The 27,760-nt window shown below is 39.6% G+C and overlaps 1 protein-coding gene and 1 long non-coding RNA gene across 3 annotated transcripts in view; one reads left to right on the top strand and one right to left on the bottom strand.

The window, feature by feature from the left end:
* Nucleotides 1–27,760, bottom strand: part of TLN2 (talin 2) — a 572,423-nt gene that overhangs the window by 4,077 nt on the left and 540,586 nt on the right. For both annotated transcript variants that reach the window (XM_033920311.1, XM_033920312.1), the window contains 4 exons: nucleotides 26,884–27,008; nucleotides 8,334–8,459; nucleotides 2,494–2,556; nucleotides 2,232–2,414 (listed from right to left, as the gene is read on the bottom strand). In XM_033920311.1, coding sequence (XP_033776202.1) covers nucleotides 2,232–2,414; nucleotides 2,494–2,556; nucleotides 8,334–8,459; nucleotides 26,884–27,008 — 497 coding nt within the window. The remainder of the gene's footprint in view (nucleotides 1–2,231; nucleotides 2,415–2,493; nucleotides 2,557–8,333; nucleotides 8,460–26,883; nucleotides 27,009–27,760) is intronic.
* The window catches only part of LOC117348326, a 135,039-nt gene that overhangs the window by 53,077 nt on the left and 54,202 nt on the right, over nucleotides 1–27,760 (top strand). The window contains exons 2-4 of the long non-coding RNA XR_004536965.1: nucleotides 7,423–7,504; nucleotides 10,104–10,209; nucleotides 22,467–22,558. This is a non-coding gene — a long non-coding RNA (uncharacterized LOC117348326). The remainder of the gene's footprint in view (nucleotides 1–7,422; nucleotides 7,505–10,103; nucleotides 10,210–22,466; nucleotides 22,559–27,760) is intronic.

Genomic DNA, 27,760 nt, shown 5'->3' with positions numbered 1-27,760 from the left:
CACTTCTACAGCACTGAAAGGCATAAGCAGAGTGCTGTACATTTTGACATTTAGTACACAGTCCCTGCTCGGAAAGAACAAAGCACATTATACCCCCTCAATCTCAGCAAAAATCCTGGGAGTAGACAGATATCACACTATCTGGAGCAGAGCCTTGTCAAATAGGAACCTAGATCTTAATTTGAAAATCCAACAAAATGAAACTATTCTGAAACCATAACCCTAGCTTAAGGAATTGTTTAAACCACTCTTAGCAAACCCCAGAGTATTGTACAGCAAAGAATGAAACTAGATATCCACATCTCCAAAGTTCAGACCAACATCTCCAATACCCAAAAGAAGACTGGGAGGCCATCAGTCAAGGCTTTTATTACACAATATGAGTAGTGGTGTCACAGTCTTTGAAATTGACACCATAAGATCCTTGCTGAATCTTCAGAATATGGTGCAATAATTCTTATTAGTTCAACCAACATGAGTATGGCAAAAAAAAAAAAAAAAATAATAATAATAATGCTATTATAATTATCTGAATGTATCATCCACACTTGAGCTGCTGCAAAATCCTTCAAATCGAGTCATTCGTGATACCGAAAGACAATATTTATCTTCCCTACATTGGTAGTGTTTCAAAGATGATTCTACTTCAGGGGGGAAATCTCATCTCTGGTGTCTTAGCATTCATTAACTGCCTTTTTATGAATGTTATAGTGGGGACATTTGAAACAATGATATATTGGTAGACCAACAGTTTATGGATATTTGGTTAAAGAATTGTTTGGCAGACTGCTGCTCATGACAACATCAAACCTTTTTTTTTTTAAAAGTTACACCAGCCTAGTCCACCCTGAATATCAGCTAAGGTGAACTACTACCTTTGGGGATACTGTACAGTATGCTAGCATACAGACTCTTAAGCTCAGAAGAAGAGAACAAAATTTAAGATGTCATTGCATTTGGAAAGTTGAGGGCTTTCTCTGTATCAACCGAAATCCTTCTTCCAGTGTGCCTTGCATGCAGCTACCACACAACTTCTGCCAAGTCTCGTACGCTGCTATTGGGAAACTGCTAGAGAAGGATCCGATCTAAATTCAGGGAAAACAACTTTCACTTTTGGGTAGACTGGATAGGCCTAGGATTTTTACCTGCTGTCATTTCCTCTCAGTAGGTATTTAATGTCACTCTAAAAATGTATTTCAATTTAGCCGACATCGGAATGGACCATGTTAAAGTACCTTTTTAAATGTTTGCAAAAACTTACAGATTTTTTTTTGTAGGCTCTAGAACACCCCAGGGAATTATATACTAAAACTTTCAAAATTATGCACTGAAAAAAAATATCAGAATTATAAGATGATTTGGAAGGCTATTTATTTATTTAAAAATTTATATACCACATAAAAACTATGCGGTTTACAAAATTACATGCATACATATTTAAGAAATAGAACACGTTTCAACAAGACAAACACAAAAAGACATTAACTAACGGTATCATTATTAAAATCTTATTTTAAATTCATCCTACAAGATGGAAACACATGAGACTAGTGACAGGGGGTAAAGCAATGCCATTTTTGCAGAGGCAGCTACTGGGGTAGGACTGGTGGGGATTGCTGTTGCCCCATCATCCTCTTCTATTGATCTCTTGGGGATGAGCTAATCTCAGAATTAAGCATCTTATGAACAGTGCTTTGATGGGGAGGGGGAAGTATTTATACTATCTTTATACAATGCGTGTTCCCATTGCAGGCTGTGAAACAGTGCTTCCCTTTCACCTTTAAAAATTTGTGGTAGGTTGTTCCCGTTGGGCTGTCTCTTCCCTTCACTCCTCTTTTTGGGTCAGGGGAGACTTGCTCTCTTGATATATATTTTCAGTATTCCTCTTTTTGGGTTTTTTGTTGTTCAAATTACTCCTGACAGGGGATCATCTGTTTTGCCTTTCAGTTAGGCTACATCAGGAAATAGTACAAACACTGAACTTCATACAGCATCCAGATCGAAGCAGACTTGCTTTCAAAATGGCTGCTCTAAACCAACTTTTGTCTTCTGGTGTACCGAGTTATGGAAATTTGCACAATTATGCACATGTTCATTATGTGGAAAATTGTGTGTACACATGCTTGCATAATTCCCCAAGGTATATCTAGGCTTAAAACAATTCATTTGAGTATAGTCCGATGTGCCTGCCAAGTTTCAAGGGAACACAATGGCGGCTTAATCACTCTTACCTGGAGTCTTCTCATGGCTTCTGAATCCTGATCAGCCTTTACTTTACAAGCCACCAGCAGCTGTGCTGTGGAAGCTGCTACTTGCTTGGCAGAGGAGATGAGTTTTTCCTCACTGGCATGGCCTTGAACTGAGGCGTTGGCTGCCTCACAAAGATTGCTAGTAGCAGCAGCCACCATTCTGGCCTGCAAATCAAGGGCCCAAAAGTGAGTTCTTGTTTTACATTCCTGGAGCGCGGCACAAATATACACAGGCAGCACTTACAGCAGAAATAAGACCCTGAGACCACTGTCCATCATCTATGGCATTAGCAGGTATTGCGCCAACCTAGGAAGACAATTTTAAGAACCAATTGTGAGAAAAATGAAATAAATGATAGCTTTTGGTTGGTGCTTTTTTAAAAAATTTTAATCAAAGTTCAGCTTGCTGACATACATTTAATCCTTTGCCTTCTCATATTATCTTATACAAAAGACGTATGTATCGGTTTCTGTCACATTTGAAATATTCAACAGGTATCAATGAGAACCCCCCTCCCCTCCCCGAAAATGCTGTTTCACAGGAAAGTTCAAGGATGGATAGAATTGTTTCTCATATGAGCTGGTAGATGCAAAACTGTAGCACTTTTAGGCGGCGGAGGGATGCCAAAGAGCAGTACAGTACTGCGAAGGAGCTTATCTGTCCACCAAATTGCATTTTTTCCAGTTGTTTACCAAATGGTTCACTAGAATGTGGTTTTAATGCCTTTAGGACCCCTGAGGAATAAGTGTTTTTTGAAACATGGATCGTGTCGGGTCCAGGTTTATAACCCAAAGTGGACTATATTTTTGGGATATAAACTGTTTATTGATCCAGATTAAAGACTTGGGGCTCCTTTTACAAAGCCGCGCCAGGGCCTTAACGCGCGGAACAGCGCACGCTAAATTGCCGCTTGTGCTAGCCGCTACCGCCTCCTTTTGAGCAGGCGGTAGATTTTCGGCCGTGCGTTAAAAACGCTAGCGCACTTTTGTAAAAGGAGCCCTTGGTATTTGGTTCATCATCTTTGCAGCTTTCTTTTTTGTTGTAGTTTTTGCTTGTGAAAGAGCATCTGTAATCATAGCACAGCAAGAGGTCCTAATGACCACACAAACTCAAAGCTACAACAGGAGGTACCTTCTACCAGTATGGAGGGTGGGCATTCACCCAGATTATTCTAGGAGGATGCTGTTGAGGTTAACATGATTCGTGGTGGTAGAGGAAAAGCAAGGGCCTTAGGCTTAATTTTTGGGGAGGGTGGCAAGGCTACAAGGTTTGTTTACCATGCATAATTCCTTTGCAATGGCCCTGGTGAGAGGAAGCCAAAGATTGAGTGGAGTTTATGGTATTGCCTTAGAATGAAATTGGGCAGATTATATGGGCAGTCTAAAATGTAGGGATGGAACTACGAAGAACAACCGAGGCAATGTCCACAAAAGTCAATCAATTGAGGGATTCCTCCAATCAGTTTTTATTAATACAAAACACCCAGGTGGAGGAATCCCTCATTAATTGAGTTTCTTTGTGGACATACCCTCAGTTGTCCTTTGTAGTTTCATCCCTACATTATAAACATGGCTCCTTGTTTTCTTTTGTGCATGTGCTTTAGCTACCATCATATTCTATATTTCTTGGGTTTCTGCTCCATTTCCTTTTCCTCAAATATAGACACAAAATATGTGCATTATTTACTGGAGAGTAGAGTCTATTATGTCTAATGGATCCTATAGTAAATATCACATTTTAACAATGTTAGCACATACACTGTTAATAAGTGAATTTTTCTGAACCTGGAAGTGCAAACACACCTACTAAGCTATGAATTATATTGTGAGATTAACAGCATGTAGCGTATTCTTTTTCCATGGGTGTGCTTGTGAATAGAAACCTTACTGATGTATCACTTCTGATTTCCTTATTGATCTCAGCATGCAACATGCCAATGTAATCCAGAAGAAGCTAAAATGATCAAGTTCACTTACTCTGCTTCATGAAGAACATCTAGACGTTCATGTTTTATAAGTATTTCTGTAGCACGAAACTTAGGACTCCATCTTTGCATACTTATCAAATCAACCTATCATTCTGGACAGCTGAACTGCAGGCACTTATGTGCTCTGGAAAAAAATTCTACCCTCCAACCCCCATGGAATTGTAAAATGTGAAATTTGTGTTGTATTTTATGTTCCTGGGGAAGAATCTCAATACTGGCTAATTACTACATTGACTAATTCATCTATATAATTCATCCTTATGATTGAACTTAAAAAAAATCCTTTGACTGCATTAGAAGAAGTGGTATGTTACATATAGACATTATTCACTAGTGCACTTCAAAAGTTCTAATGAACAGTTTTTCTGAAATTTTAGAAGGGCCATTGTGACGGGGTGTATATCCCAACACTGGCCAGCAGTGGGAAGTCTTGGCATCAGAAGAGGAGCTAATTTGCATACAGATGCTGCAAAGACACCTGGGAGCTCTCTACTCACCCTGAGTGGAAAAGGGAGGTAAAAAAAGCGCACTAGAGCCAAGATCTGGGAAAAGCAAGAGGTCCTTCTGAAGCTTGGGAGACCCTCGAGGGGAGGAATGCTGGCAAAAGCCTAACCTTCAGTAAGCCTAGTCTTGACTAGTGTTTGGCAGAGCTTGGAGTGACCAAAGAGTACTCAAGCTTGATGACCAGCAGAGGGACCAGTGGAGAGTGCCTGAGGGACCAGCAGAGTTCTTAGGAGAGTGCTTGAGGGACCAGGAGGGACCTATCTGCCCGGTAGAGCTTGAAGTGACCAAAAGTGCTCAAGCTTGATGACCAGTAGAGTGACCAGGGGAGTTCTCAGGGAAGACTGAGGGACCAGGAAATTCCTCAGAGAGTGACTGGTGACAGAAGGGACTGAGGAGGAACTAGCATACTGGAGATATCCTGATTTACAGTGGCTGGTGTAGTGACTGGTGGTGACCAGCGGAGGAATCAGAGTGACCGGCAGTGACCACAGAGTGAATGACCGGCTACCAGAATATTCATGGTTGACCGATAGTGACCAGAGTGAGTGACTGGTGGTGACCAGAGGGACTGGCAGAGGCTGGAGCGAGGAACGGGAGGTGACCGCTTGGCCCATTCACAGCCATTTTGGATAGCTCATCAAGTTAGGAATCGAGATATCCAGGTTGGGAGGTTCACAATTTCTTCAGCATTTGACAAAAGGCACTGCTAAATGTGGAATCTTTTGTAAAATACATACATATATATCAGCAAATACACATTCACTGGTACAGGCAATGGGAACAATGATTCCAGAAATACAAGTGGCATAAGTCGGCTTCCAGAATTTATATATGGAAGTGTATAAACTAGTGCTGCAAACTATATATATATATATATATATATATATATATATATATATATGGCTTAATTTCAGATCACTATGCCTACAAATGGGCCAAATTAGGGGCAAAACCCATTATATTTTTTTCTCTCTTTGAATACCAACATACAAAATGGGGGGAATAAGGCAATACTCAGCGTCAATTCCTCATGTTAAGTTCTATTTAAAATATGTACTTTATTGAGAGTTGCACCCTGGAGCACATGCAAAAGCTGGTGGGTTGCTTGTATGTGTATTCTTATTGTAAAATTTAAAAACACATGCATAATTTTTCAGCCTGCCTGAAAAATACCCATGACACATCCCCTCTGAGTCTCTGCATCCCAATCATTTGCACATGGAAATATTGGCTTTATGATATATTTTACTTGCTAGGATAGCCAATGTTCAAATATTAAGTTTTACCATTTACATATGCAGGTGCTTTTAAGATTACCTCTTCGGTCTTTTTTATTTTTTTTAAGTTGTGCTCCAGCACTTTTATCTGGTCATTCATCCTGTTTTTGAAACTGTGCATCTTTGATTAGTCATGTATTTCAATTTACATCTGTCTGCATGGAACAGAGTAGAGCTTCTGAAACTGAATCATGACCTATGTTTGGGGTCATGACTTGGGTGGGCACTCCATACAACTTCATTGTCCTATGCTGCCTGAGGGTGGTGTGCTTTCTATAGCTGCATGAATTGGGGTCATGGCTGCAGAAAGATTGGTGAGCGCTGAAATGGAGGATTATTCTTGCCTTGTTTTTTTTTTTCCTAAACAGTTTATCTTTTTGCATGCCTACCAAAAAACTCTTGCTTGAAACTGGGCCTCTGCTCAGAGTTTGAGTAAGAAGAACTTTAGAAGCTCAACTTACCGTATTTTTCGCTTCATATGATGCACTTTTTTTCCACCCAAAATTGGGTGAAGCAAAGGTAACTTTTTTAAAACACTCCCCCACCCCGGTGTACCTTTTTAAAATTACTCACTCGTTGGGGGTACGTGGGCTGACTGTTGCCCGCCGCTGCTGTGCCACAACTCAAAGAAGGTAAGTAAGGGCCAGCAAGCCGGCCCACAAGCCTTCTCCTGACGTCAGAACTGATGTCAGTTCTGACGTCGGGTGAAGGCTTGTGGGCCGGTGACATGCAATCGCTGCATGCTGGCCCTTCCTTTCTTTGAGCTACGGCACAGAGGCAGCGGACCAGGGCCAGAGGAAGAGGAATCGGCAGAGGGTAGGCAGGTTTCAGCATGTAGGGAGGGAGGAAGGCAGTTTCCGGTGCAGCAGTGGCGGACCAGGGCCAGAGGAAGAGGAATCGGTGAAGGGTAGGCAGGTTTCAGTGCACAGGGGGGAAGGAAGGCAGTTTCCGGCGCAGCAGGGAGGATGAAGGACAAAGGCTGGAAAGCAGTGAGGGCAAGGAGGCATGAACTCGGGACATGGGAGGGACAAAGCTAGAAGGCAGTGAAGGGGCATGAACTCGGGACATGGGAGGGAGGTCGGTCAAAGAACAAAGGCTGGCAGGCAGTGAGTGGGAGGGGGCACAAACTTGGGTCAAGGGAGGGAGGGAATAGAAAGGGGCCTCAGTGAAGAAAGGAAGGAAGGAGACTCATGAAATCACCAGACAACAAAAGTAGGAAAAATTATTTTATTTTCAATTTAGTGATCAAAATGTGTCAGTTTTGATAATTTATATCTGCTGTGTGTATTGTTTGTATATGAAAAATGAAATGAACAGCTTGGCAGGGAAGGGGAGACAGGGTATTTATTACTACACAATTTTGTTCAGAATGTTTTTTATCTGGTTTTCCTACTCTAAATCTAGGGTGCGTCTTATGGTCAGGTGCGTCTTATGGAGCGAAAAATACGGTATCTCATGGATGAAATAAAAATGACAACAAAGGAAGGTAACTATTTCTTTATAGTTCTAGATGTTAAAAAAGCAATATTGACATAAATGTTGACATCAATAAAACATTGACATAAATGTTGACATCAGTAAAACATTGATCAAGTAAAGCAAAAATGGAATGTCCTGTTTTAGTTTTCAAAGAGAGCATGCCCTGCAATTGAAGCTCACTGTGGACAAATTTGTTCTCTCATTACCTGAAGGCCTACATGTACTTTAAGAGTTTTGGAGACTAGTGTAGCTTGCTTGCTTGCTTGTTTTAGGCAGGGAGGAGAAAGAAAGGGTATGTAAGCCATATTGGTGGTGAGTGGAGGGGATCATTTTAGCATTAACACATGCAACATTTGTATGGATGGGGCACCACCCCCGCATGCTCATCCCACACCCCTATAGCTTTGGGTTAGGGATTGATTTCTTGCAGCAGGCCCTAGTACAAAGTGTTATATTAAAAGCCAAAATTAAATTAAAAATGTATATATTTATAATGCAGGAACTGAGGGCTTGGTCAAATGTTTTTTTTCCTTAATAAAAGCCATAGTTCCAATTTGCTGTGTGATGTGCTAAAATAAAAATTCTATTCCGTTAATCAACCAGGACTAATCATATGACACATAAATTAAAGGTATGTTGCACCATTCCACAAATCAGTTGAATATATATCATACACACACATATATCTATCTATCTATCATATATATATATATATATATATATATATATATATATATATATATATATATATATATATATATTTATTTTTTTTTATTTTTTATACAGTGTCTTTTTTAAATTAATTTGTTACTGCTTAATTTTGGCTGAGTACTCACCTTTCCCTGTGCCACAAGCTCCCTTTGGGCTGCAGAGGCTGATTTAACAAGGGCACTTGTAGCAGCTGCAATTGACTTAGCTGCTTCCAAGATTTGTTCTTCAAAATCCAAATTTTCATCTGCTTGCTATAAGCAAAGGAGAACAAAGTCATATAGTATTCATGAACCATATAGCTAGAATCATTAATACGTTAATGCAAGAAAATTGTCACATGCATGACCTGGCCATGGAGGCCACAGTTCAAAAAACTATATATTGTAATTAAAAAGACTACACAAGCAGAAAAAAAAATGACCTATTACTTTATAAAATGTTTTCAAGCAAACTCTGAACAGGACTAATAGAGTTGATAGTAATAAAGGTAAATGATTCCTGAGAGGATGGAGAAAGCATGATGAATTCCAGTCCTGGGCTGATAAGGAATTCATAGAATGTCAATCCAAACCATATGTGATGCTAGGAATTATCAGGTCTAAGGCGAGAAATTTAAGAGGCAAGATGAAATGTCTTACAAATAACCCAAATGATAAGGTGCTAGACAGTTTGCTGCTAGAGACAGTTAAGCCACCTATTCTCCAAAGAGAATGGCATAACTAAGTAAACCTTCAAGTAAAATGGTTCTCTCTTTCAAATACTTATTCTCAAGTGACAATTTTCATAGCCATTAACACCACAAGTTAAACAGAAGTGGCTTTCTCAATGTCACATGGTTTCAATCTGAATAAAACTCCATGACCACAGAAAATGACAGCTGGTCCAAAAGCCAGTGGAAACTGAAATCTCCCTTATTATTGTGAAGGAGATCAGTCCCTAAAGATCAAGAATCATGGTGCAACTAAAGAGATGAAAATGGAAGTACAATTCTCTATCTCAAAACAAAAAGGCTGAATTGGAAGAAAGGCCTTCGATGAAGATATGAAGCCAGAACAAAAAAAGAATTTTGAACATGTTCAAACAACCTGTAAATTTTGGGGATTCCAAAGGGCATGGAAGGTGATGATCCTCTAAAACTTATGGTGACTTTTTTGCCAAAACTCTTGTAAATCAAGTTTATGAGGGACTGAAATTCAAATAATTCATAGAGTGCCTTCTCATTAACACCAGTAAAATAAAAATATGACAGACCAATGAAGCCTTAGATAATGCCTACTTTTAGAAATCTTGAAAAATCAATATACAGGTAATCTATATGTACCATGGGCTGGAAAGAAAATTTTGATGGCCACAGATCTAAATAAAATCACAGCATAGAAAAGGAAAAGGCTTCTGGCAATACAAGACCAACATAAAAACAAAGCAAGATTTGTATTGTACTACCAAATGAGGGGGAAAGTCATAATGAACAAGTTGCCCAAAATATTTGAGGATACTGAAGAACTATAAATTTATATTCTCTTTCAGAAAATAAAAAGGAAAATCATCTGCTAAACAGATGAAAAATGAAGACTACCTAAATGTGACAGTGAATTTTATATATGTACTATAATCCTGACTTGAGATCACATTGAGAATTTTGGTTCACCCAAGTTTTTAATTGCCAACAAGCATCTGTTTAATAGATTATGATTTAAATAAAATTGATTATAGCTTGGGCTAACTGTAGAAAATGTGTTAGTGCTTGAAAAACAGGAGAATTACTCTTGGTTGTCCATATGAGGGTGGTATAGTTTGAGAATTTCAAGTCTGCAGGCAGATTTATTATTGAGGAGTGCAAAATCTCAACATATATAAGAATTGATCATAATACAGAATCCTGTACTGCTTTCCAGGCAAATTGTGAATTCTCCTGGAGTCTTCATGTGGAATGTGATGGGAATGCATCACGTCTACAAAAATGCAAAATCCTTGATAACATGGGCCAATACATCCTTAAAAGTAAGTTTTGTCAACAATGGAAATGTAAAACATGTAGAGGAGATTATTTTAGAACCAGCCATATAAGATGATGTGGGTAGTATCTGTGTAAAGTGCAGCAATTTTAGAAAACTCATGAATATTCTTTCTTCTAAAACTACCACTTAGACAAAAAACCAGTAGCGGCAGGCACAAGCCTATATACACAAATCTACTAATTCAGTGGTTTCAAAATATTGCTCTTTCTAGATGATTACACAGTTGCTAGAAAGCCAGTTAGGACTGGTCACATACAAAGTGAATATCAAAGGCATTTCTTTATGTACAATCATGAAGTGCATAAAACAGGCACAGATTTAGCATAGGCAACAGAAGCAACTGCCTAGGCTGCCAAATTTGCTTTTGGACCATGATCTATAATATCTTGTAGGCAGACCTCCTTCCAACCTACTGCTCTCAGGTCCAGATTGGGCACCGACAACTTAAATCTGGCCTTGATACAAAAGAAAAGCAACATGAAGCAAAAAGATGGGAAAAGTTGCTTAACAACTCTTGACTTATTCGCAAGTTTGCTGCTTCATCACCTTTGTATTTAGTGTCAGCCATGTTGATACAGCACAGAATTTCTTAAACCTCTTAAAAATCTGATAGAATAGTCTAAAATCTCTTCAATTTTCATTAAGCAGTAAAGCAAAAAAAAAAAAAAAAAAAAAGCTAAGATGCAAGAACAAACAAAACTACATGCTTACAAATGTCAATGAGAAAGGATTCATTTTAATCAATTCATTTCATAAATAATGCACAAGTTGGCAACATTGGGGAATGGATGATGATGCAATTGCAGTAAACCTTGTTTCACTTTCACTTCAGTGCTTGAAGCAGCAAGATGTGTGCTTAGGAGTTCTGTAGTGTACATAGTGTGGCTGTGACAAGTGTGAAGGCTGCAGGTGTCTCGGGTACTGTGGCAAAAACCCGACAGATATCCACAGTGTGTTACGTGAAGTTTGTGGTGAGTTAACAGTTGGCTGTAGTACAGTTTCTCGGTGGGCAACTTGTTTTCAGAGTGGTCATGTGAGCATAGATGATAATGCAAGACCAGGAAGGCCGAAATCAACAATCGATGAACGATGTGTGAAACCCATGGAAGATGCTCTTGAACAAGATCGTTGTGCAACATGCGAGGAATTTTCTGAAACCACAGGGATTCCACTGACATCAGTACACCAAATTCTTACAAATGATTTAAAAAAAAAAAAAAAAAAAGAAAAATTTCTGCGTGATAGGTCCCCTACTTCTTGACTGCTGAACAGCAGCAGAGATGCCTGGATAATGCAACCGTGCTGAAACAAAGATTCGATGTTGAAGATCAGGCATTCTTGAATCGTATTGTTGCTATTGATGAAACGTGGGTCAGAGACTTTGAGCCAGAGTTGAAATCACAGTCCAATGAGTGGAGAGCTCCATCTTCCCCACGAGCAACAAAATTTCGACGAGCTCAATCAAAAGTCAAACAAATGATGATTTTTGCTTATGATCATGAAGGCATCATCACAAAATTCCATGTGGAAGAAGTGTCACAGCAGTGTATTATTTTGCAAAAAATGCACAAAACCCAACCTCAGTTGCTCTTGACTGAGCTACTCATTCTTCCCGACAACGCTCGCCCGCACATAGGGAATGTCATCATTGAAAAACTATGTGAATACGGCTGGGAGGTGTTACCTCATGCTCCCCACCATCCAGAGATGAGTCTACCAGACTTCAACCTTTTTCCAAAGTTGAAACAACCTATGCATGGACATCGTTTTGCATCTCTGGAAGAGCTTTCTTTCGCCGTTACCCGAGCCATTTGGCAACTGAACAAAAACAGTGTCTTGGATGGAATAATGAAGCTTCCCGGACATTGGGACTCGGTCTTGCAAAGCAGGGAGACTATATTGAAGGATTGTAAAGAAATACTTGAACCCCCCCCCCCAAAAAAAAAAAAATGTAAATTAAAAAAAAAAAATAGTGTGCATTATTTATGAAATGACCCTTGTATATTTGATTCCTGGATTAATTCTTCCACTGTACAGGTCAGTTGAAGTTGAGCATGCTGAGGAGCTGTTCTGAGTTTTGAAGATGTCAGCGGTTTTCAAGTGATGAAGATGTCAGGGAAGCTGTGATGTCCCGATTTGAAGGTTAAACGGAAGAATTCTTTACAAAGGGGTTAAAGTCATTGTAGGAAAAGTAGATGAAGTGTATTGGGCTATTGGGGGACTATATTGAAAAATAAAGCAAAATTTTTTAAAAAACTATTTTCTTTTCTACTGAGGTAGATAAATTATTGAACGCCACTCATAAGTACTGGATTGATTCAGGAAATGATAGGATGGTCTTTTCTGCTGTCAAAGAAAGCATGGAACTGGTGGAATAGAGTCATTGCACAATAGCCACTATTCAATAGTGTTTGAATAGGGCTGCACTGAAACAGTATTTAAAAAAATAAAATTAGAGGCTAGTCTCACCCCAGCCTGCTCATGCACTCAAATTAGGAATACTTTGCTTTGATGGCTAGATTTTCAGAAAGGTTTTGACAAAGTTCCTAAGAAAATAGGAGGCACTGTCATTTTGTGGATTAAAAATTGATTATTGGACAAAAAACAAAAGGTAGTGTTAAATAGTCATTTTTCTCAATTGAGGAGAGTGAACAGTGGAGTGCCACAGGGATCTGTACTGGGATTAATGCTATTTAACATATTTATAAAAAATCTGGGAATCAGAACAAGTGAAGTGATTAAATTTGCAGATGACATAAAACTATTCAAAGTTGTTACACACATGTGGACTGTGAAAAATTGCAGGAAAACTGAGCATCCAAATGGCAGATAAAATTTAATGTGACACAAACTCAAAACACAGTGCTCTGTAACAGTGATGGCAGTTTAAAACAACGAAGAAAAAGACCTCAAACACCCCAGTGTCTAATTGTTCAAGACACCCTTAAACGGGGCTAAAGGTATTATCACTGGTCAAAAAAACTCGTAAATCAATATTTGTTAATATTGATTTTACAAGGTCTTTTCCCCTCGTTGCTTTAAATTGCCATCACTGTGTTTTGAGTATTCATGTCACATTTTGTGGTCAGTTGAACAACAGTGTGTTTCTGTTTGGACAAAATGAAATTTAATGTGCACAAAGTGATGCACATTGGGAAAAATAATCCAAATAATAGTTAGCCAATGCTAGTGGGGGAGCAGGGGTTAGGTGCAGAACTGGCCCGAATATTATTTGCATTTTTTAAATATTCGCGGGCCGACTCTGTCCCTAACCCCCATGGATAGGGAGGGAGAAGTGTAGATGGTAAGTAAAACCCAGAATATTATGATGGTTTTGTATTGCTCCGTGGTATGATCTCACCTTGAGTATATTGCTCAATTTTTGTCACTGTATTTCAAAAAAGATATAGCTGAATTAGGAAAGGTTCAAATAATGATGAATAAAATGATAAAGGGGATGAAACCCTTCTCATATGAGGAAAGGCTAAAAGGATTAGGACTCTTCAGCTTGGAAGAGAGACAGCTGAGGGGAGATATGCCTGAAGTCTACAAAATCCTGGGTGGTGTATAATGGGTAAAAGTTAATCAAACTTTTACGCTTTCAAAAAGTACAATGACTAGGGGACACTCAATTAAATTACATGGAAATATGAGTACTTTTAAACAAAACAGGAGGACATTTTTTTTTCACTCAAAGAATTGAAGTTTAGAATAGTCATGAACAGTAGTGGAGGTAACTCTTTGGCTGTCCCTAGACACTGGGAAAGGGTGTCAGGTCAAAAGCGCGCTGGGACAAATGCGGAGCGCAATGCGGAGCCGCGCGCCAAAGAATATGACTGTTTTAAAGAGCTCCGACGGGGGGGGGGGGAACCCCCCCACTTTACTTTATACAGATCGCGCCGCGTTGTGGGGGCATTGTGGGGGGTTTGGGGGGTTGTAACCCCCCCCATTTTACTGAAAACTTCACTTTTTCCCTAAAAACAGGGAAACAGTTAAGTTTCCAGTATAATGAGGGGGGTTACAACCCCCCAAACCCTCCCCAACGCCACCGTGATCTGTATTAAGTAAAGTGGGGGGATTCCCCAACAAAACCCCCCGTCGGAGCCCCTAAAAACACTCTTTTCTTCGGCGCGCACTTCCATCTTACGCTCAGTTGTCGGCGCGTGCCTTTGTCTTCGGCGGTTTTGTCTATGAACCCTGGGAAAGATGGCTGTCCCTCTTTAGCTGGAGGGAAAAATTTTCTTCAAAATTTTAAGTTGTTGTAGACATAAGGGATACTTGTTTAATGAACTTCTTCTTCAATAGGAAGAGACCTACTTTGCTTATTGGGAAATTTACCCCTGGTCACGATACATCAAACTTCACAGCCATAACTGTCGAGACCCTACAACATGTTATGAAACTACATTTTTTCCATACATTAAACAGAGGTGACAGATGCAAGGAATACTTCCTATCTACCTTTATAAATCTGTCATAGGCCACAAAACTTAAATGCATTTCATTGGCCAATCACTGTAAATATTAAAAATGCAAACCGCATTGGTTAGGATATTTTGGGGTAAAACAAAATTCTAGCCATGAAAATACAGCGATGAAAATACTTAACTGATATCTGCTAGTCAATCTACTTTATATGAATAAACATTGTAATAATACTGTTGGTATTATAAGAGAAGGGATAACACAAATATTAGCCCTCCTCAAAGACTCCTTGCAACAGGAAAGCAGAATAAATCCAAGCCCAGAATTTATAAAGGGCAGAAAAATACGAGTATATCTCAGCAAATAAGATGCTGCAAGTTTTCTCTTTTCATAATTAAAACGAGTCCAATGTGAAATATCATTTTACTCAGCTGACATACAGCAGAAAGGATTAATTACTCTGTACAGTAGGATGAAACACAATGGATTCTGACTGTACAGCTTTCAGTTGCTACCATTTCTATTACTCCTGATGATTCTGGAAATCAAATAACCTCTCAGAGCTACCTTAAATAGGAGAACATCTTAATTGTACTGTGATAAAACTACAAGAGCGTTTGTCTTTAAACACCTGCTACTGGTTTTAGGTGCTACTCCATACTTTTCTTACTACTTTACGAACACCAGGAGTCAGGGCAAGACACTGTAGGAATATGTTTGATATATAGTTGGATTAAATAACAACCTAATATATCAAACATATCACACAGAGTCCTACAGAGTAAGAAATTCAGGTTTGATTCGGCTTGGTAAGGACAACATGCTGAAGGTAACTGGAAGGGAACAGACTACAGTGTTGCAGTTCCTTTACCTGCCTCTGGAGGCACAAAACCTACCTGCAAACATGAAAACACCACCATTATGAATCTCTCAGCCAAACTGTGAGGTTTACAAACTTAATTGTTTCTCATGATTTTGAAAAATGAACAAAAGAACAAAAAATTGTACATTTCTTTCCGATATGTTGATTAATATTAAAAAAGCCCATATCTTTAAAGCAGTAGTACTAGCTAGATACTTTAAAACATCACCTTTCCTAGTTTTCTCAGATTTTTTTTTGTCTTCCTCGTCCCCACATTGTTACTGAAGAATTATTCTTATAGCTTATTGGTAATTTTAAAAAAATCACATGTAACCTATTCCAGCATCACTGCCTGTTAAAAATACCCCTCTCCTTCCCCCAAATCACTCTTCTGCTGTCAGTACTGTACTATACTTTCATGTTTTAAGGGTATCTGGGCAAATCTCCCTTGGGATTCAGATAAAAATATTAATAGTTAAACCAGAATGAAAACAAGGGAAAATGTTAAACATTTGTCAATTTTTATTGTCCCATAAATGTCTAAAGGAAAGTTTGCTAGCACTGCTGCTTTACATTGGGTACCAGCTGCATCTTTAATGTAAGTGAGCAGAGACTGAAAAAAACGTGCATACCAAACATTTTAGAATGTTTCCCAGAGGTTTAAAAAGATCATCCAATTACATTCAATGTCATTTAGATGAGATCCAGCTCTTTGTACATTTCCATTGCATGCAAAATTATTTTATTTGAAAATATCTTATTGTTTTAATCACAAAAACTTAATCAATTATCTCCAGATGCAGTCTGTTTGGATTGCATGTTCATACATTTTTGCAACAGAAATTTTGCCCATGATCACCCTTGAAGGAAAACTTGTGTCTTACCTGCTAAGCTTCTTTCCTTGAGTCTCACCAAATCAGTCTAGAACTTGTGGGTTATGCCCATTTATCAGCAGATGAAGTCAGAAAATTAAAAAAAAAAAAAAGCCCTGTGAGCTTCTATAAAGAAAACAGGAGTTAGAGGAAGTAAATGAATGAAACAGAAAGAGAATCAAACAGCTAATAATAAACTATGCTAGCTGAACAGGATGGGAATCAGGACCGGACTGATGAGACTAAAGCAGAGGTGTCAAAGTCCCTCCTCGAGGGCTGCAATCCAGTCGGGTTTTCAGGATTTCCCCAATGAATATGCATGAGATCTATTAGCATACAATGAAAACAGTGAATGCAAATAGATCTCATGCATATTCATTGGGGAAATCCTGAAAACCCGACTGGATTGCGGCCCTCGAGGAGGGACTTTGACACCCCTGGACTAAAGGAAATAAAATTAGTGGTAAGAATTTTTCCTTTGTTATTGTCTTCACCACATCAGTCCAGAATCTGTGGAATGTAGCAAAGAAATCCCTAAGATGGGTGGTCCAAAATACCCACTTAGACCACCTTGCTTCAAATGTAGGTTATGTTCTCACAGTCACACCTAATCTGTAGTACTTGGTGAATGTATGCAGAGAAGACTGTGTCACTGGCTTACGAAGGTCATCTGGCATTACAGCACAGAGTTCTATCCATGAAACAGACAGATTCCTAATGGAATGAACTCTCAAACTCTTTAGAACTTGTTTATTATTGAGTATACAGTGTTCCCCCGGTCGTTTGCGGTCGGCGGTTTGCGGTCCCGGTCATTCACGGTATTTTCTGACCGCGAACCACTGACAAGGAGAGGGCAGTGGGAGAGGCAGGAGAGAGCAGCCGGAGCACCGGCGAGTACAGGAAATCACTCGCTGTATGCTCCGACCGCCTCCTCCTGCACTAAATCGGGCCTTATCCAATCAGGAGCTGTTTTGACATGCAGCTTCTGATTGGTGACTCCCGACTTAGTGCAGGAAGAGGCGGTCGGAGCATACAGCAAGTGATTTCCTGCACTCGCCGGCGCTCCGGCTGCTTTCTCCTGCCTCTCCCACTGCCCTCTCCAGTCTCCCCCATTGAAAAACCATATTCGTGGTTTTTCACGATTCGCAGGGGTTCCTGGAATGGAACCCCCGCGAATATCGGGAGAGTACTATACACACACACACATTTTATTTATTTACAAAAGCTGGCATAGTAAGTTTGAGTAAACAATATAAGTTAAAGAAATTATCTCCTTGAGTCAAGGAAAAATAGAAGCCTTAGAGGCAGCTTGGCCCTTTCTTATTCCTCCAAACAAGACAAATAGCCCTGTCTGATAGCTGAAATTCATTAGTTACTTTCAATATTTTGTCAACATTCGACATAATCTAAGAAATATAAGGTATTAAATTCATCTACACTCTTCCCTTTTCAATGAAAATCACTGATTGATATGAAAAATGGAAATCACTTTTGGAAGAAAGAAAGAAACTGTTCTGATTGACTCTCTGGTTTCCATGAAATAAAGAAACAAGATCTCTGCTCAAAAGAGCTTGCAACTCTATGTACTTGTCGTCCTTTTTTTTTTTCTTTTTAATGAAAGTCCCCTGCTCTATGGTTATAAGTTTTCCAACTGGACCAGGAACCTGATACTACTAGCCATTATAGAACCTGTACCATCTTCTGTAGACAGAAAAATACGAAAGACCTTATAGGACACAGCACACAGGATTTTTTTTGTTTCCATCTGCTGGTAGATGAGCACAACCCCACAGGTTCTGGACTGGTCTATTGAAGGCAATAAGGGAATGCTGTTGGAAGATACCATACCTTTTCAATTTTACTTCCTTGCAATGCAATATAGGCTGATTTCACACTTGAATTTAACACATTTCAGGACAGCTGAAAACAATTTCATTTATTGTTTAAGGGCAGTCTGAAGCTAGTCACCAAACTCATTGAATAATGAAGTTTAGTGATTACTGTATGGTACTACAGTTGGATAAAAATTCCTTGGTATTAGATAGAGCTACAAATCAGGGGAAGTAAAATTATTATTCTATTTTGCACACTAACTTGAGGGCTAGTGATTTGGTTGGTTTTTGATCCCTTGCTGTGTCCTTTCAGTGTAGCCTGCAAAGTATGGGTATCCCGAGAGGCATCACCAAAGATCTAGGAAGGACTCTCATGCTCATGCTGGTCTAGATTTGAAATTAGGGTCCCAGAAAACAACAGGGCAGGTGGTTTGCAAAATCCAAGATGGTGGTCAAAACAGCTGATCAGCCAAAGCATAGTATCCAAGTAACTACTGTTACAGAGAAACACAACATATAACAAGATCCAACACAGGCCATGTGCTGCGGTTCTCTGCAACAACATCATTAGTTGGATATTGCGCTTTTACTGATCTACTATTTTGACCACTGTCCTAGATCTGAAATTATGCAGGAAATCAACACAGGTTATTTCCACATCTGTTATTTATACTAGAAGTGACAATATATGAGGGCTATAATGTAATATTACAATTATTTTACTTTTCAGAATAGGTATACACACATAGTTTTTATACTCAGTTTATTGCTCATAAATCCAAATTCAGGTATGCGCCAGTAAAAAAGGAAAAAAAATCCTATATAATAAAACCCTACCTCGCGCATGCGCACTCCTATCTGCTTGCTTCCATGATCCGTAGGTCTGTGGCCGCAGGAGTGTGCATGCGCGAGTCCCCAGCCTTACTTCCCAGCATCTACCACTTGCCGGCAGGACTGGACGCCAGCCCTGGACTCCCTGCTCTCCGTGTTGGCTCCTCTCACCAGCCGCACCAGCGTCGGAAAAGGCTTCCGACACTGGTGGGATCGAGAGGAGCCGCGGCAACACCTTGCAGGGCGGGAAGGGAAGCCCAAAACACTCCAGTCGCAAAGGGATGCCGTGGTCCAGACTCCAAACCAGCTGATTCCAGCAACGTGTGCAGCACTCTACACACGCTGCTTCGGGGCCTTTTACTGCCCTGATTTGCTCTGCCGAGTCTCTGATGATGTCATCAGGGACATGCCAGAGTAAATCAGGGCAGTAAAAGGCCCCGAAGCAGCGTGTGTAGAGTGCTGCACACACTGCTGGAATCGTCAGGTTTGTCGGACCGCGGGAAGGGAAGGGTGGGGGCGGCAAGGGACTAAGGGAGCAGGCAAGACTGAGGGAAGGGAAAGGGGGGATAAGGGAAATGCTGCTGCTGCACAGGGAAGTGGTGTGGGATGGGAGGGAATGCTGCTGCTGTGGCTGCTGCACAGGGAAGGGGGGGATCTAAATGCTGTTGTACAGGGAAGTAGTGGAGGGGGAGGGAATGCTGCTGTGGCTGCTGCACAGGGAAGTGGGGTGCGGAGAGACAGATAGATAGAAAGAAAGCCAGACAGCGAGAGGAAGGCAGACAAAAAGAAATGAAGAAAGGCACAGGGGCAGAGAGAGACACAGAAAGACAGACAGACAAAGGGGGCCAGGGAGAGAGACAGATAGAAAGAAAGACAGCGGGAGGGAGAGAGACACAGAAAGAAAGACAGACAGACATATATTCTAGCACCCGTTAATGTAACGGGCTAAAATACTAATCTGAAATAAAACAGTCAAAATTGTAGCAACATCTACACTTACAAGTGGTATTAAATTATACAATAAAGATATCTTTTTTTTTTTTTTTTCAACAATTGGAAGAGAAATGCATTGCACATTTTGTTTTTTTCATGAATGTGAAAGGTCTGTTATACAGAAATCAGGATTATGTCCTTGAAGTCTGTAATGACATACAGAACCAGAAGGGTTCCTATTTGAAAAAATCAAAAACAACAGAAGAAAAGGTCTTCTATGAATGGTACCTTTTCCTCTAGGGATTTCTGGCTCAACAGTAGGTAGACGAGAGAAAAGACTTCGAGGGGGAAAAATGTGATGAAAAAAAAAAAAGCAACATATGGTCAGTCTGATTAAGACTAAAAAATGAGCACTACGCCATCTGCTTTATTTTAACTATAATCTGTGTGCTTGGCTTTGGATTTATAACAATTTATAATGGAAGCTTTTATTTGTCCTTCAGGGGTTTGCATTAAAGAAAGGTAGGATCCCTGAAGTTTCCAGTGTGAGACTGAAATTATCCATTGTCGACAGACAAGATGGAGAGAAAAGAGGGAGAGAAAGATAAAAAGAGCAAAAGAAAGACTAAAGGAAATAAGAGAAAATACTTTAATCCAAATTTAAATACATATTTCAATTGATTAAATGTAACCCAAACTAGAATCCTGAACACAATAGAGTGCAGGAAGAGCAGAAAATACAAAATATAATACCCTTTCTATGTACCAAGCACTGTAAAACTAGCAGAAATTGCATTTATCTAATTAAAAATGCTAATAAATTCAGGCAAGAAAATAATTGATATTGTTAGTGACAATCCCTAGTGAAGTGGTTGAGTTGTTATTAACAATGTTTGAAGAACAACTGTTACTAGGCAACAGTCTGATGCTATTGTGTGCTGGCTGTACAGGAAGTAAAGGAATAGAACTGTACAATCTAAATATGCTCAACCCAATCTGCCTTCCTAATTCTAATCAGAGTCCCTATAAATCTGCTGCAATTTCTTTCTTTTTTTTGACTTGGCAGTTTCCTTCTACTCCTTTGTGCAGTAAGCTTAAGGGAATAAGCTCTTAAAGCAGGGGTGGGCAACTCCGGTCCTCGAGGGATGGAATCCCCAATGAATATGCATGAGATCTATTTGCATGCACTGCTTTCAATGCATATTCATTGGGGAAATCCTGAAAACCCGACTGGATTCCGGCCCTCGAGGACCGGAGTTGCCCACCCCTGTCCTAAAGTGTCATATGCCCTTCAAGAACTGCTACTAGGAATGTGCATTGTTAGCATGTATGTAGTTCACTAGTTTGTTATAAAACATTTGATACATGCTAAACAAACTTGATTTGTACATGTGAACTTTCTAATGTACATTACAAACTTATTTGATGTGTATGATAAAATTTTAAAAACAAAATCCCAAATAAGCCTGAAAATATCTGCCTGCATATTTTCCAAACTAGCAGCCAGCACGTCTCCCCCCTCCTCCAAATGTCCTCGTCCCAAGACATTTCAATGACCAAACCACAGTTCCCTATGACATCCAGTCAAAATGAACGCTTAAGAGACAGCTTGTGGTTTTTCACAAATTGCTTCTGCTAGCACTCCACCCCTCCGGGTCTGTGTCCATTGCCTTCACAGAACCCTTGGGTACTGAAGTTCCAACCCAGGTCTTCTGCAAGGCAGAACATGACACAGCACAGCACTTGCCATTGATCCACTAAAACAGGGGTAGGCAATTCCAATCCTCGAGAGTCACAGGCAGGTCAGGTTTTCAGGATATCCACAATGAATATGTATGAGATGGAGTTGCATGCACTGCCTCCTTGAGATGCAAATCTATCTCATACATATTTATTGTGAACATCCTGAAAACCTGACCTGCCTTTGGCTCTTGAGAACCGGAATTGCCTACCCCTGCACTGGACAGACCCACCATTTCATGGCAGATTAGATACCTAAACTTTTTCTGTGAACATAAGAAAACATCACATTTTCCAAATCTCTAAAACTATTCTATTACTTTTCTGTCTATGTAGGCCTCAGTCAGTTCTAGACTTCTAATACTGATAATGCAAAAAACTGCCATATTTTCTTTGACTGCAGAACCTGAAATAAGCAACGAAGCAAAATAAAATTCTGTAAACACACATATGAATCTTCCGTAGCTGATGCACATAATAAAAAGAGGTAAAAATGACTTGAGAAATATGGCTGGTAAAAGTAAGATCTGCATCCAGCACTATACCTAAACTAGACCTGATCCTCAGCCACCAAATTGGAATTTTCCCATGAAAGAGAGAGACGAGCTATTACATTTTCATTTTGGGTTATCTGTGAGGGGGATCTTTCAGAGGTTCCTTAAGGGAAGTTTTGAAAATTCCAGATTCTCTTTTGACACATTTTCTACCTCTTTATAATATTTATTATCTATTTATTATCTGCCAGAGTGGAGGAGGAAAGCAAGCCAGCAGCAAGAACAGAATGGGGAATGTAGTCAACAGGAAGACCATCTTGTCGGTAATTTATCTTTGCTCAAGGTAAAGCCTTGATGATGCGGATGTATTTTCATAAATCAAAATAATTTGTTTCTGGAAGATAAGATTCAAAATTGTCCTGATGTATACATGTATAGAAGAACCTAAGAGGAGGAAACAGTTTCTGGCTATTTGCCAGGATGCTTTTCCGCTTTGAGTTAGATTTGTCCTTGGATTTCCTTGTGAACATGTGGATCAGATTTGAGAATAAATATACTTTCTACTACTGATTTCTATAGCACTACTAGACATACACAGCACTGTACACATTGCATGCAGGTACTTCCTCTGGCTCACAATCCAATCTAAGTTTTGTACCTGGGGCTATGGAGAGTTAAGTGACTTTCCCAAGGTCACAAGGAGCAGTGGTGGGAATTGAACTCAGCCCACTACATTACTATTACTACTACTACTAATTATTTCTAGAGTGCTACCGGATGTACGCAGTGCTGTACCGAGTTACGAAGTAGATAGTCCCTGCTTAATGAGCTCACAATCTAATCAGATTCTGCTTGAAATGAGCTCACAATCTAATCAATTAACACAGAAAAAACAGGATGCAAGAGGTTACAGTTAGCGAGGAAGATAAGCTACTGCTTAGCATGGTGAGCAGACATGGATCCCCCTTATGCGTAAATTGCAGAAAAGCCCTGATCCACCTAGAATGGTGTATAAAATTTACGATCGCTAAGCCCCAGTTATTGGTACTACTTGACTCATTATTCAATTAAATTGCAAGTGCATATTGGGTGCACACTCAATTCTGAGTGCCATCTACAGAATTTGAACATGAACGTGTGGTAGTGTTTGGAGCAGAGGTGTCTGTAGAATCATGTCGCAACCGTCTGTTTCAGTAGCTGGCTGATTCCAGAGCAAACCGGAAAATGGCTTAAACGAGAAGCCGAGGGAAAACCGTACGTACATATTCCTCCGACGCAAGCTTTGTCCGGCCACTTGTATTTATGAACTAAAAAGGGACATGATCCTTATATGGCTATACATCTGTTACCAGAGGACAAGAAACCGCTCATAGAAATAAGAGGAAGCCAGAGCCATCCCCAAAGCTCTGAGGGTGATGTGGACACAGAGCACAAAGGAGATGTGGGCACCAAAATCCCTTCCCACCCACCATCTTCCCTGCAATGGATGTAGTGCAGTGGGCAGAGTAGGGGTGCCAGGGGGCATGTTGCATAGAATGTACTTCAACCTTGGGATACACCTGGAAGACGTGTTGGGAAAGGAGAGTAAAGCTTGTAGGAACAGTAACAGATTGGGTAGGAGAGCAAAGAATGAAGGCTCCCAGTCCTCCTGCACGATCGCTTCTCAGCTTTCACCGCTGTATATTTTTATGAAAAAACAATGGGCTTGTATACTGAAAAACTGATCGATAACCTGGTGCCTGTGTGTTCAAAAGCTCAACCAGCAGGTGCTGAGGGTTTGGCTCCTTGAACCGCTGCACTGCTAACAGTCGTGAACCTCCACAGCAAACCACGTGTAGAGCTATTCAAGTCAAGCCTCTGCCCAATCCTGAGCAATAAACTGCAAAAATCCCAAATGCAATCTTCAAAGTCATTTCTGCATGGACAACAGTGCACAACTTGCAGAAATGGGCTCTGAACACCGCTCACTCCTGAAAGCAGGTAAGAAAAGAAGTGTGCCAATACGCCCGATTTCACTGATGCTGTGTAGAGGAGCCCCTTGAGGTGGTGTGAAGAACCACCAGAAGTAAGCTTTGGATTTTCTAAATTGTGTGCTTGTTTTTTTTTGGCCGGAAACTACCCCCTCACAAAGAACAAGTTGGACATTTCAGTCAGTATTTTTCTTAGACAATCAAAACTACCGGCTCAACATTCGAGCATTGCAATTGGTTCAGAATGCAGCAGCATGATCGATTGTTGGGGCTGCTAAGTTTGATCATATTACCCCAATTTTATGTCTGTTGCATTGGCCACCTGTTCAAGCTCGAATTGAATTTAAAGTGCTTTGTTTAATTTACAAAGTAATTCATACAAAATTGCCAATAGCAGTAAGTGGTCTTTTTAACGGGTATCAACCAGCTAGGAAGCTGCGGATCTGAGGAACATCATTGTTTGGAGGTGCCTTAATTGAGACAGGTGAAATCAGGGCGTTGTCGACATTCAGGGCTCAGAGTTGTGGAATACTCTGCCCTTGGAAGTAAAAAAAAAAAAGAACCCACTCTTAAGTTTTAGGAAAATATTGAAAACTGAACTGTTTCGGCAATAAAACTTGAGGCTTTTTCTTCCATTTGGGCAGACTCTCAGCTACCTTTAAGTGGAGTTTTTTTGCACTACTTTATATTTCCCCACTTCACCTTTTGCAATATTGTGTTTGAAAGATTAAATTTGTCCCCTCTTTTACAAAGCTGCGCTAGCGTTTTTAGCACCAGCTGCCGCAGTAACAGCTCTGATGCTCATAGAATTCCTATGAGCGTCTGAGCTGTTACTTCTGCGGCCAGCACTAAAAACGCTAGCACGGCTTTGTAAAAAAACAAAAAAGGGGGGGGGGGGGTTGGGTTTAGTTAGTTATAATGATTGTATTTCCTGGTTTCTTGTTTTGGACTTAAATTTGTGATCTACTTTGGGAGTTGGTGGAATATTTATGCATTTATCACAATGTTTACAGAACCCTCTTTGGCATTGCAAAATGTCAATCAAGATAGTATACCACCATAAAACATTGAAAACCTCAGTTAACATAACATCAAGGAAACAGAGGCACTTTTGCGGCTTTCCTAAAATGCAAACCCAACTCCTCAGGCAACTGATTCCACTCCAGCACAGCCTTAATCCTAAATGGCCCCTTTCTCCATATCTCCTCTCTCATAACAGCTGCTTTAGGGATTACCAAAAGATCTCTAGAGGAGGACTGAAGGCATTGATAAATATAAATTCACAGATTGGATATAATTGTATTGTATGAGGGAAAAACTCATCAATCCATCTAGATTCCTTGAACGTGTGAAAATCACAACTCCCTTCCCTCAAATGACCCTGAATATACTGAAAAGGGTTACTGATCCTTTTGGGATGTTTGGACACAATGGGACTATCTGGAAAGGTTTGGAGTTGGTTTCAAGGTTTTTTTTAAAAAAAATAAGATCTTATCAAGTGGTTAGCGATGGCAACTATTCTCACTCTTAGAGCAACCCATGTGGTGTGCCCCAAGGTTCGCCTTTGTTACCTCTTTGTTTAATATCTATATCTCTTCACTTGGAAACTTATTGCAGAGTTTAAACTTGAAATTCCATATTTATGTCGACATTATCACTATTTTTATTCCCCTTAATACTTTCACCGCTGAAATTATAAATCAGATATCGTTCATAATGAACCAGATTGAACAGTGGACTATAAATTTCAAGTTGAAACTCAATACTGAAAAGACTAAATTTTTTCTGGCCAGTCCTAACGATAAAATCCACAGATACATTACTTCATCTCAATGGACATGATTATCCGATAGCAACTTCCATCAAAATTTTGGGAGTCACGTTAGATCGTCATCTAACCCTGGTTGAGCATACTGACTTACTAGTAAAAAAATGCTTTTTTGTTTTGTGGAAATTGCGGACCATCAAAAAGTATTTTGATCCAGTTTCATTTAGATTACTGGTACAGTAATTAATTTAGTCCATCTTGGATTATTGTAATATCATCTACTCAGGATCTTATAAGAAAATCTTAAGAAGACTGAGGATAATCCAAAATACAGCTTTCCGATCATTGTCTTAAAAAAGAATGATCACGTCAGCCCGTGCTATCGACTATTGCATTGGTTACCTGTAGAAGCAAGAGTATTATTCAAATTCGCCTGCACTTGTTTTAAATTGGTATCGGGATTGTCTCCAATTTATCTTTCTCCCCACTTTGAATTATACAGACCTTTGAGGGAAATCAGAAGATTTCATTTGTTTACCTATCCCAAGGTAAAAGCTTGCCGATATAAGACTTTTTTAGACAGGACATTGACGTTTCAAGCAGACAAACTGCAATCTTGGTTAGGTGAATGTATCCATCAAGCTTTGTCTTATTGTTCTTTTCAAAAATTAATTAAGACCACTTTGTTTGACAAATTCATTACCTAACTTAGGAGTTTTTAAGATTGTAACTAGTGTATTCACTGTGTGATTGTACTCTTGCTGATTGTCCAGTTTCTCTTCTTTGTAAACTGCCTAGAACAGCTGGTGATGGCGGTATAGAAGAATAAAGTTATTATTATGAAATGTGGAAAATTAACCTCAAAGACAGTATCATGCATCCCTTTCCTGGTCAGTTGATATCGATGACTCGTTGTAGACATGCACTTACTCTTGGTTTGGCTCTGGGTTTCAGCTGCTCTAATTTCTTAGCCGCAGCCTCAATTGAAGCTGCCGCTCCCAACAGCTCCGTCTCAGCAATGACCGTTGGGTCTTCAGGATCCACCCACTCCATACCTGAAACAAGTAAGAACGCATATCCTGTAACTGGATTCATTTTCACTCCATACCAAAATTCAAATTTTAACTCAAACAATATATTAGATATGGACTACTGCAAACTCGAATTATCCACATTTAATGATCACAAACTACTCAAAACCCAGGAAGCTGGGATAGAAATGATAGTCTCTGATGTGATCTGGGACTACTATTTTTACCATGATTTGCTGGATTCAAATTATTGTGGTTGCTGAGCATGAAGAAATGCATGCTCATTCTTGTCACACATTTTACAAAGATTATTTTGCAATGGACACAGAATGTGATATACTTTTCTGAAAATAGTAACCATGCAATAATTTGTATATAGATATAGCATGAAGATTCTTATTTATTAATATACTACTGAAGATGTCAATGTATTTAAACTAATTGGGTCAGCACAGCTGGCCCAAAAGTGGACTCTGATGAAATGCTCCACTGAGGCAACTGTGCTTTAATGTCAAGTTTCAAGTTTATTATGACTTGATATACCGCTTTTCATTTCCAAAGTGGTTTACAACATGACATATCTTTAAAAATTAAAAACAACAAAATTGTGGGAATTACAAAAGCAAATACATAGAAAGACAAATCTCATCAACAGCTACAACCACACAAAAGGGAAAAGGGTAGGGTTACATTGCTAAAATAAAAAGGAGTTAGGGAAAGAAAGGGCAAAAGTTAAGGTTAAGTTGAAGGTCTAGGTCTCGTATGCTTCTTTATAG

Source organism: Geotrypetes seraphini, chromosome 14, assembly GCF_902459505.1.
Source record: "Geotrypetes seraphini chromosome 14, aGeoSer1.1, whole genome shotgun sequence".
NCBI classification, from domain to species: Eukaryota; Metazoa; Chordata; class Amphibia; order Gymnophiona; family Dermophiidae; genus Geotrypetes; species Geotrypetes seraphini.
The sequence above is the reverse complement of the archived record's forward strand: the minus strand, read 5'-3'. Positions and strand labels throughout refer to the sequence as shown.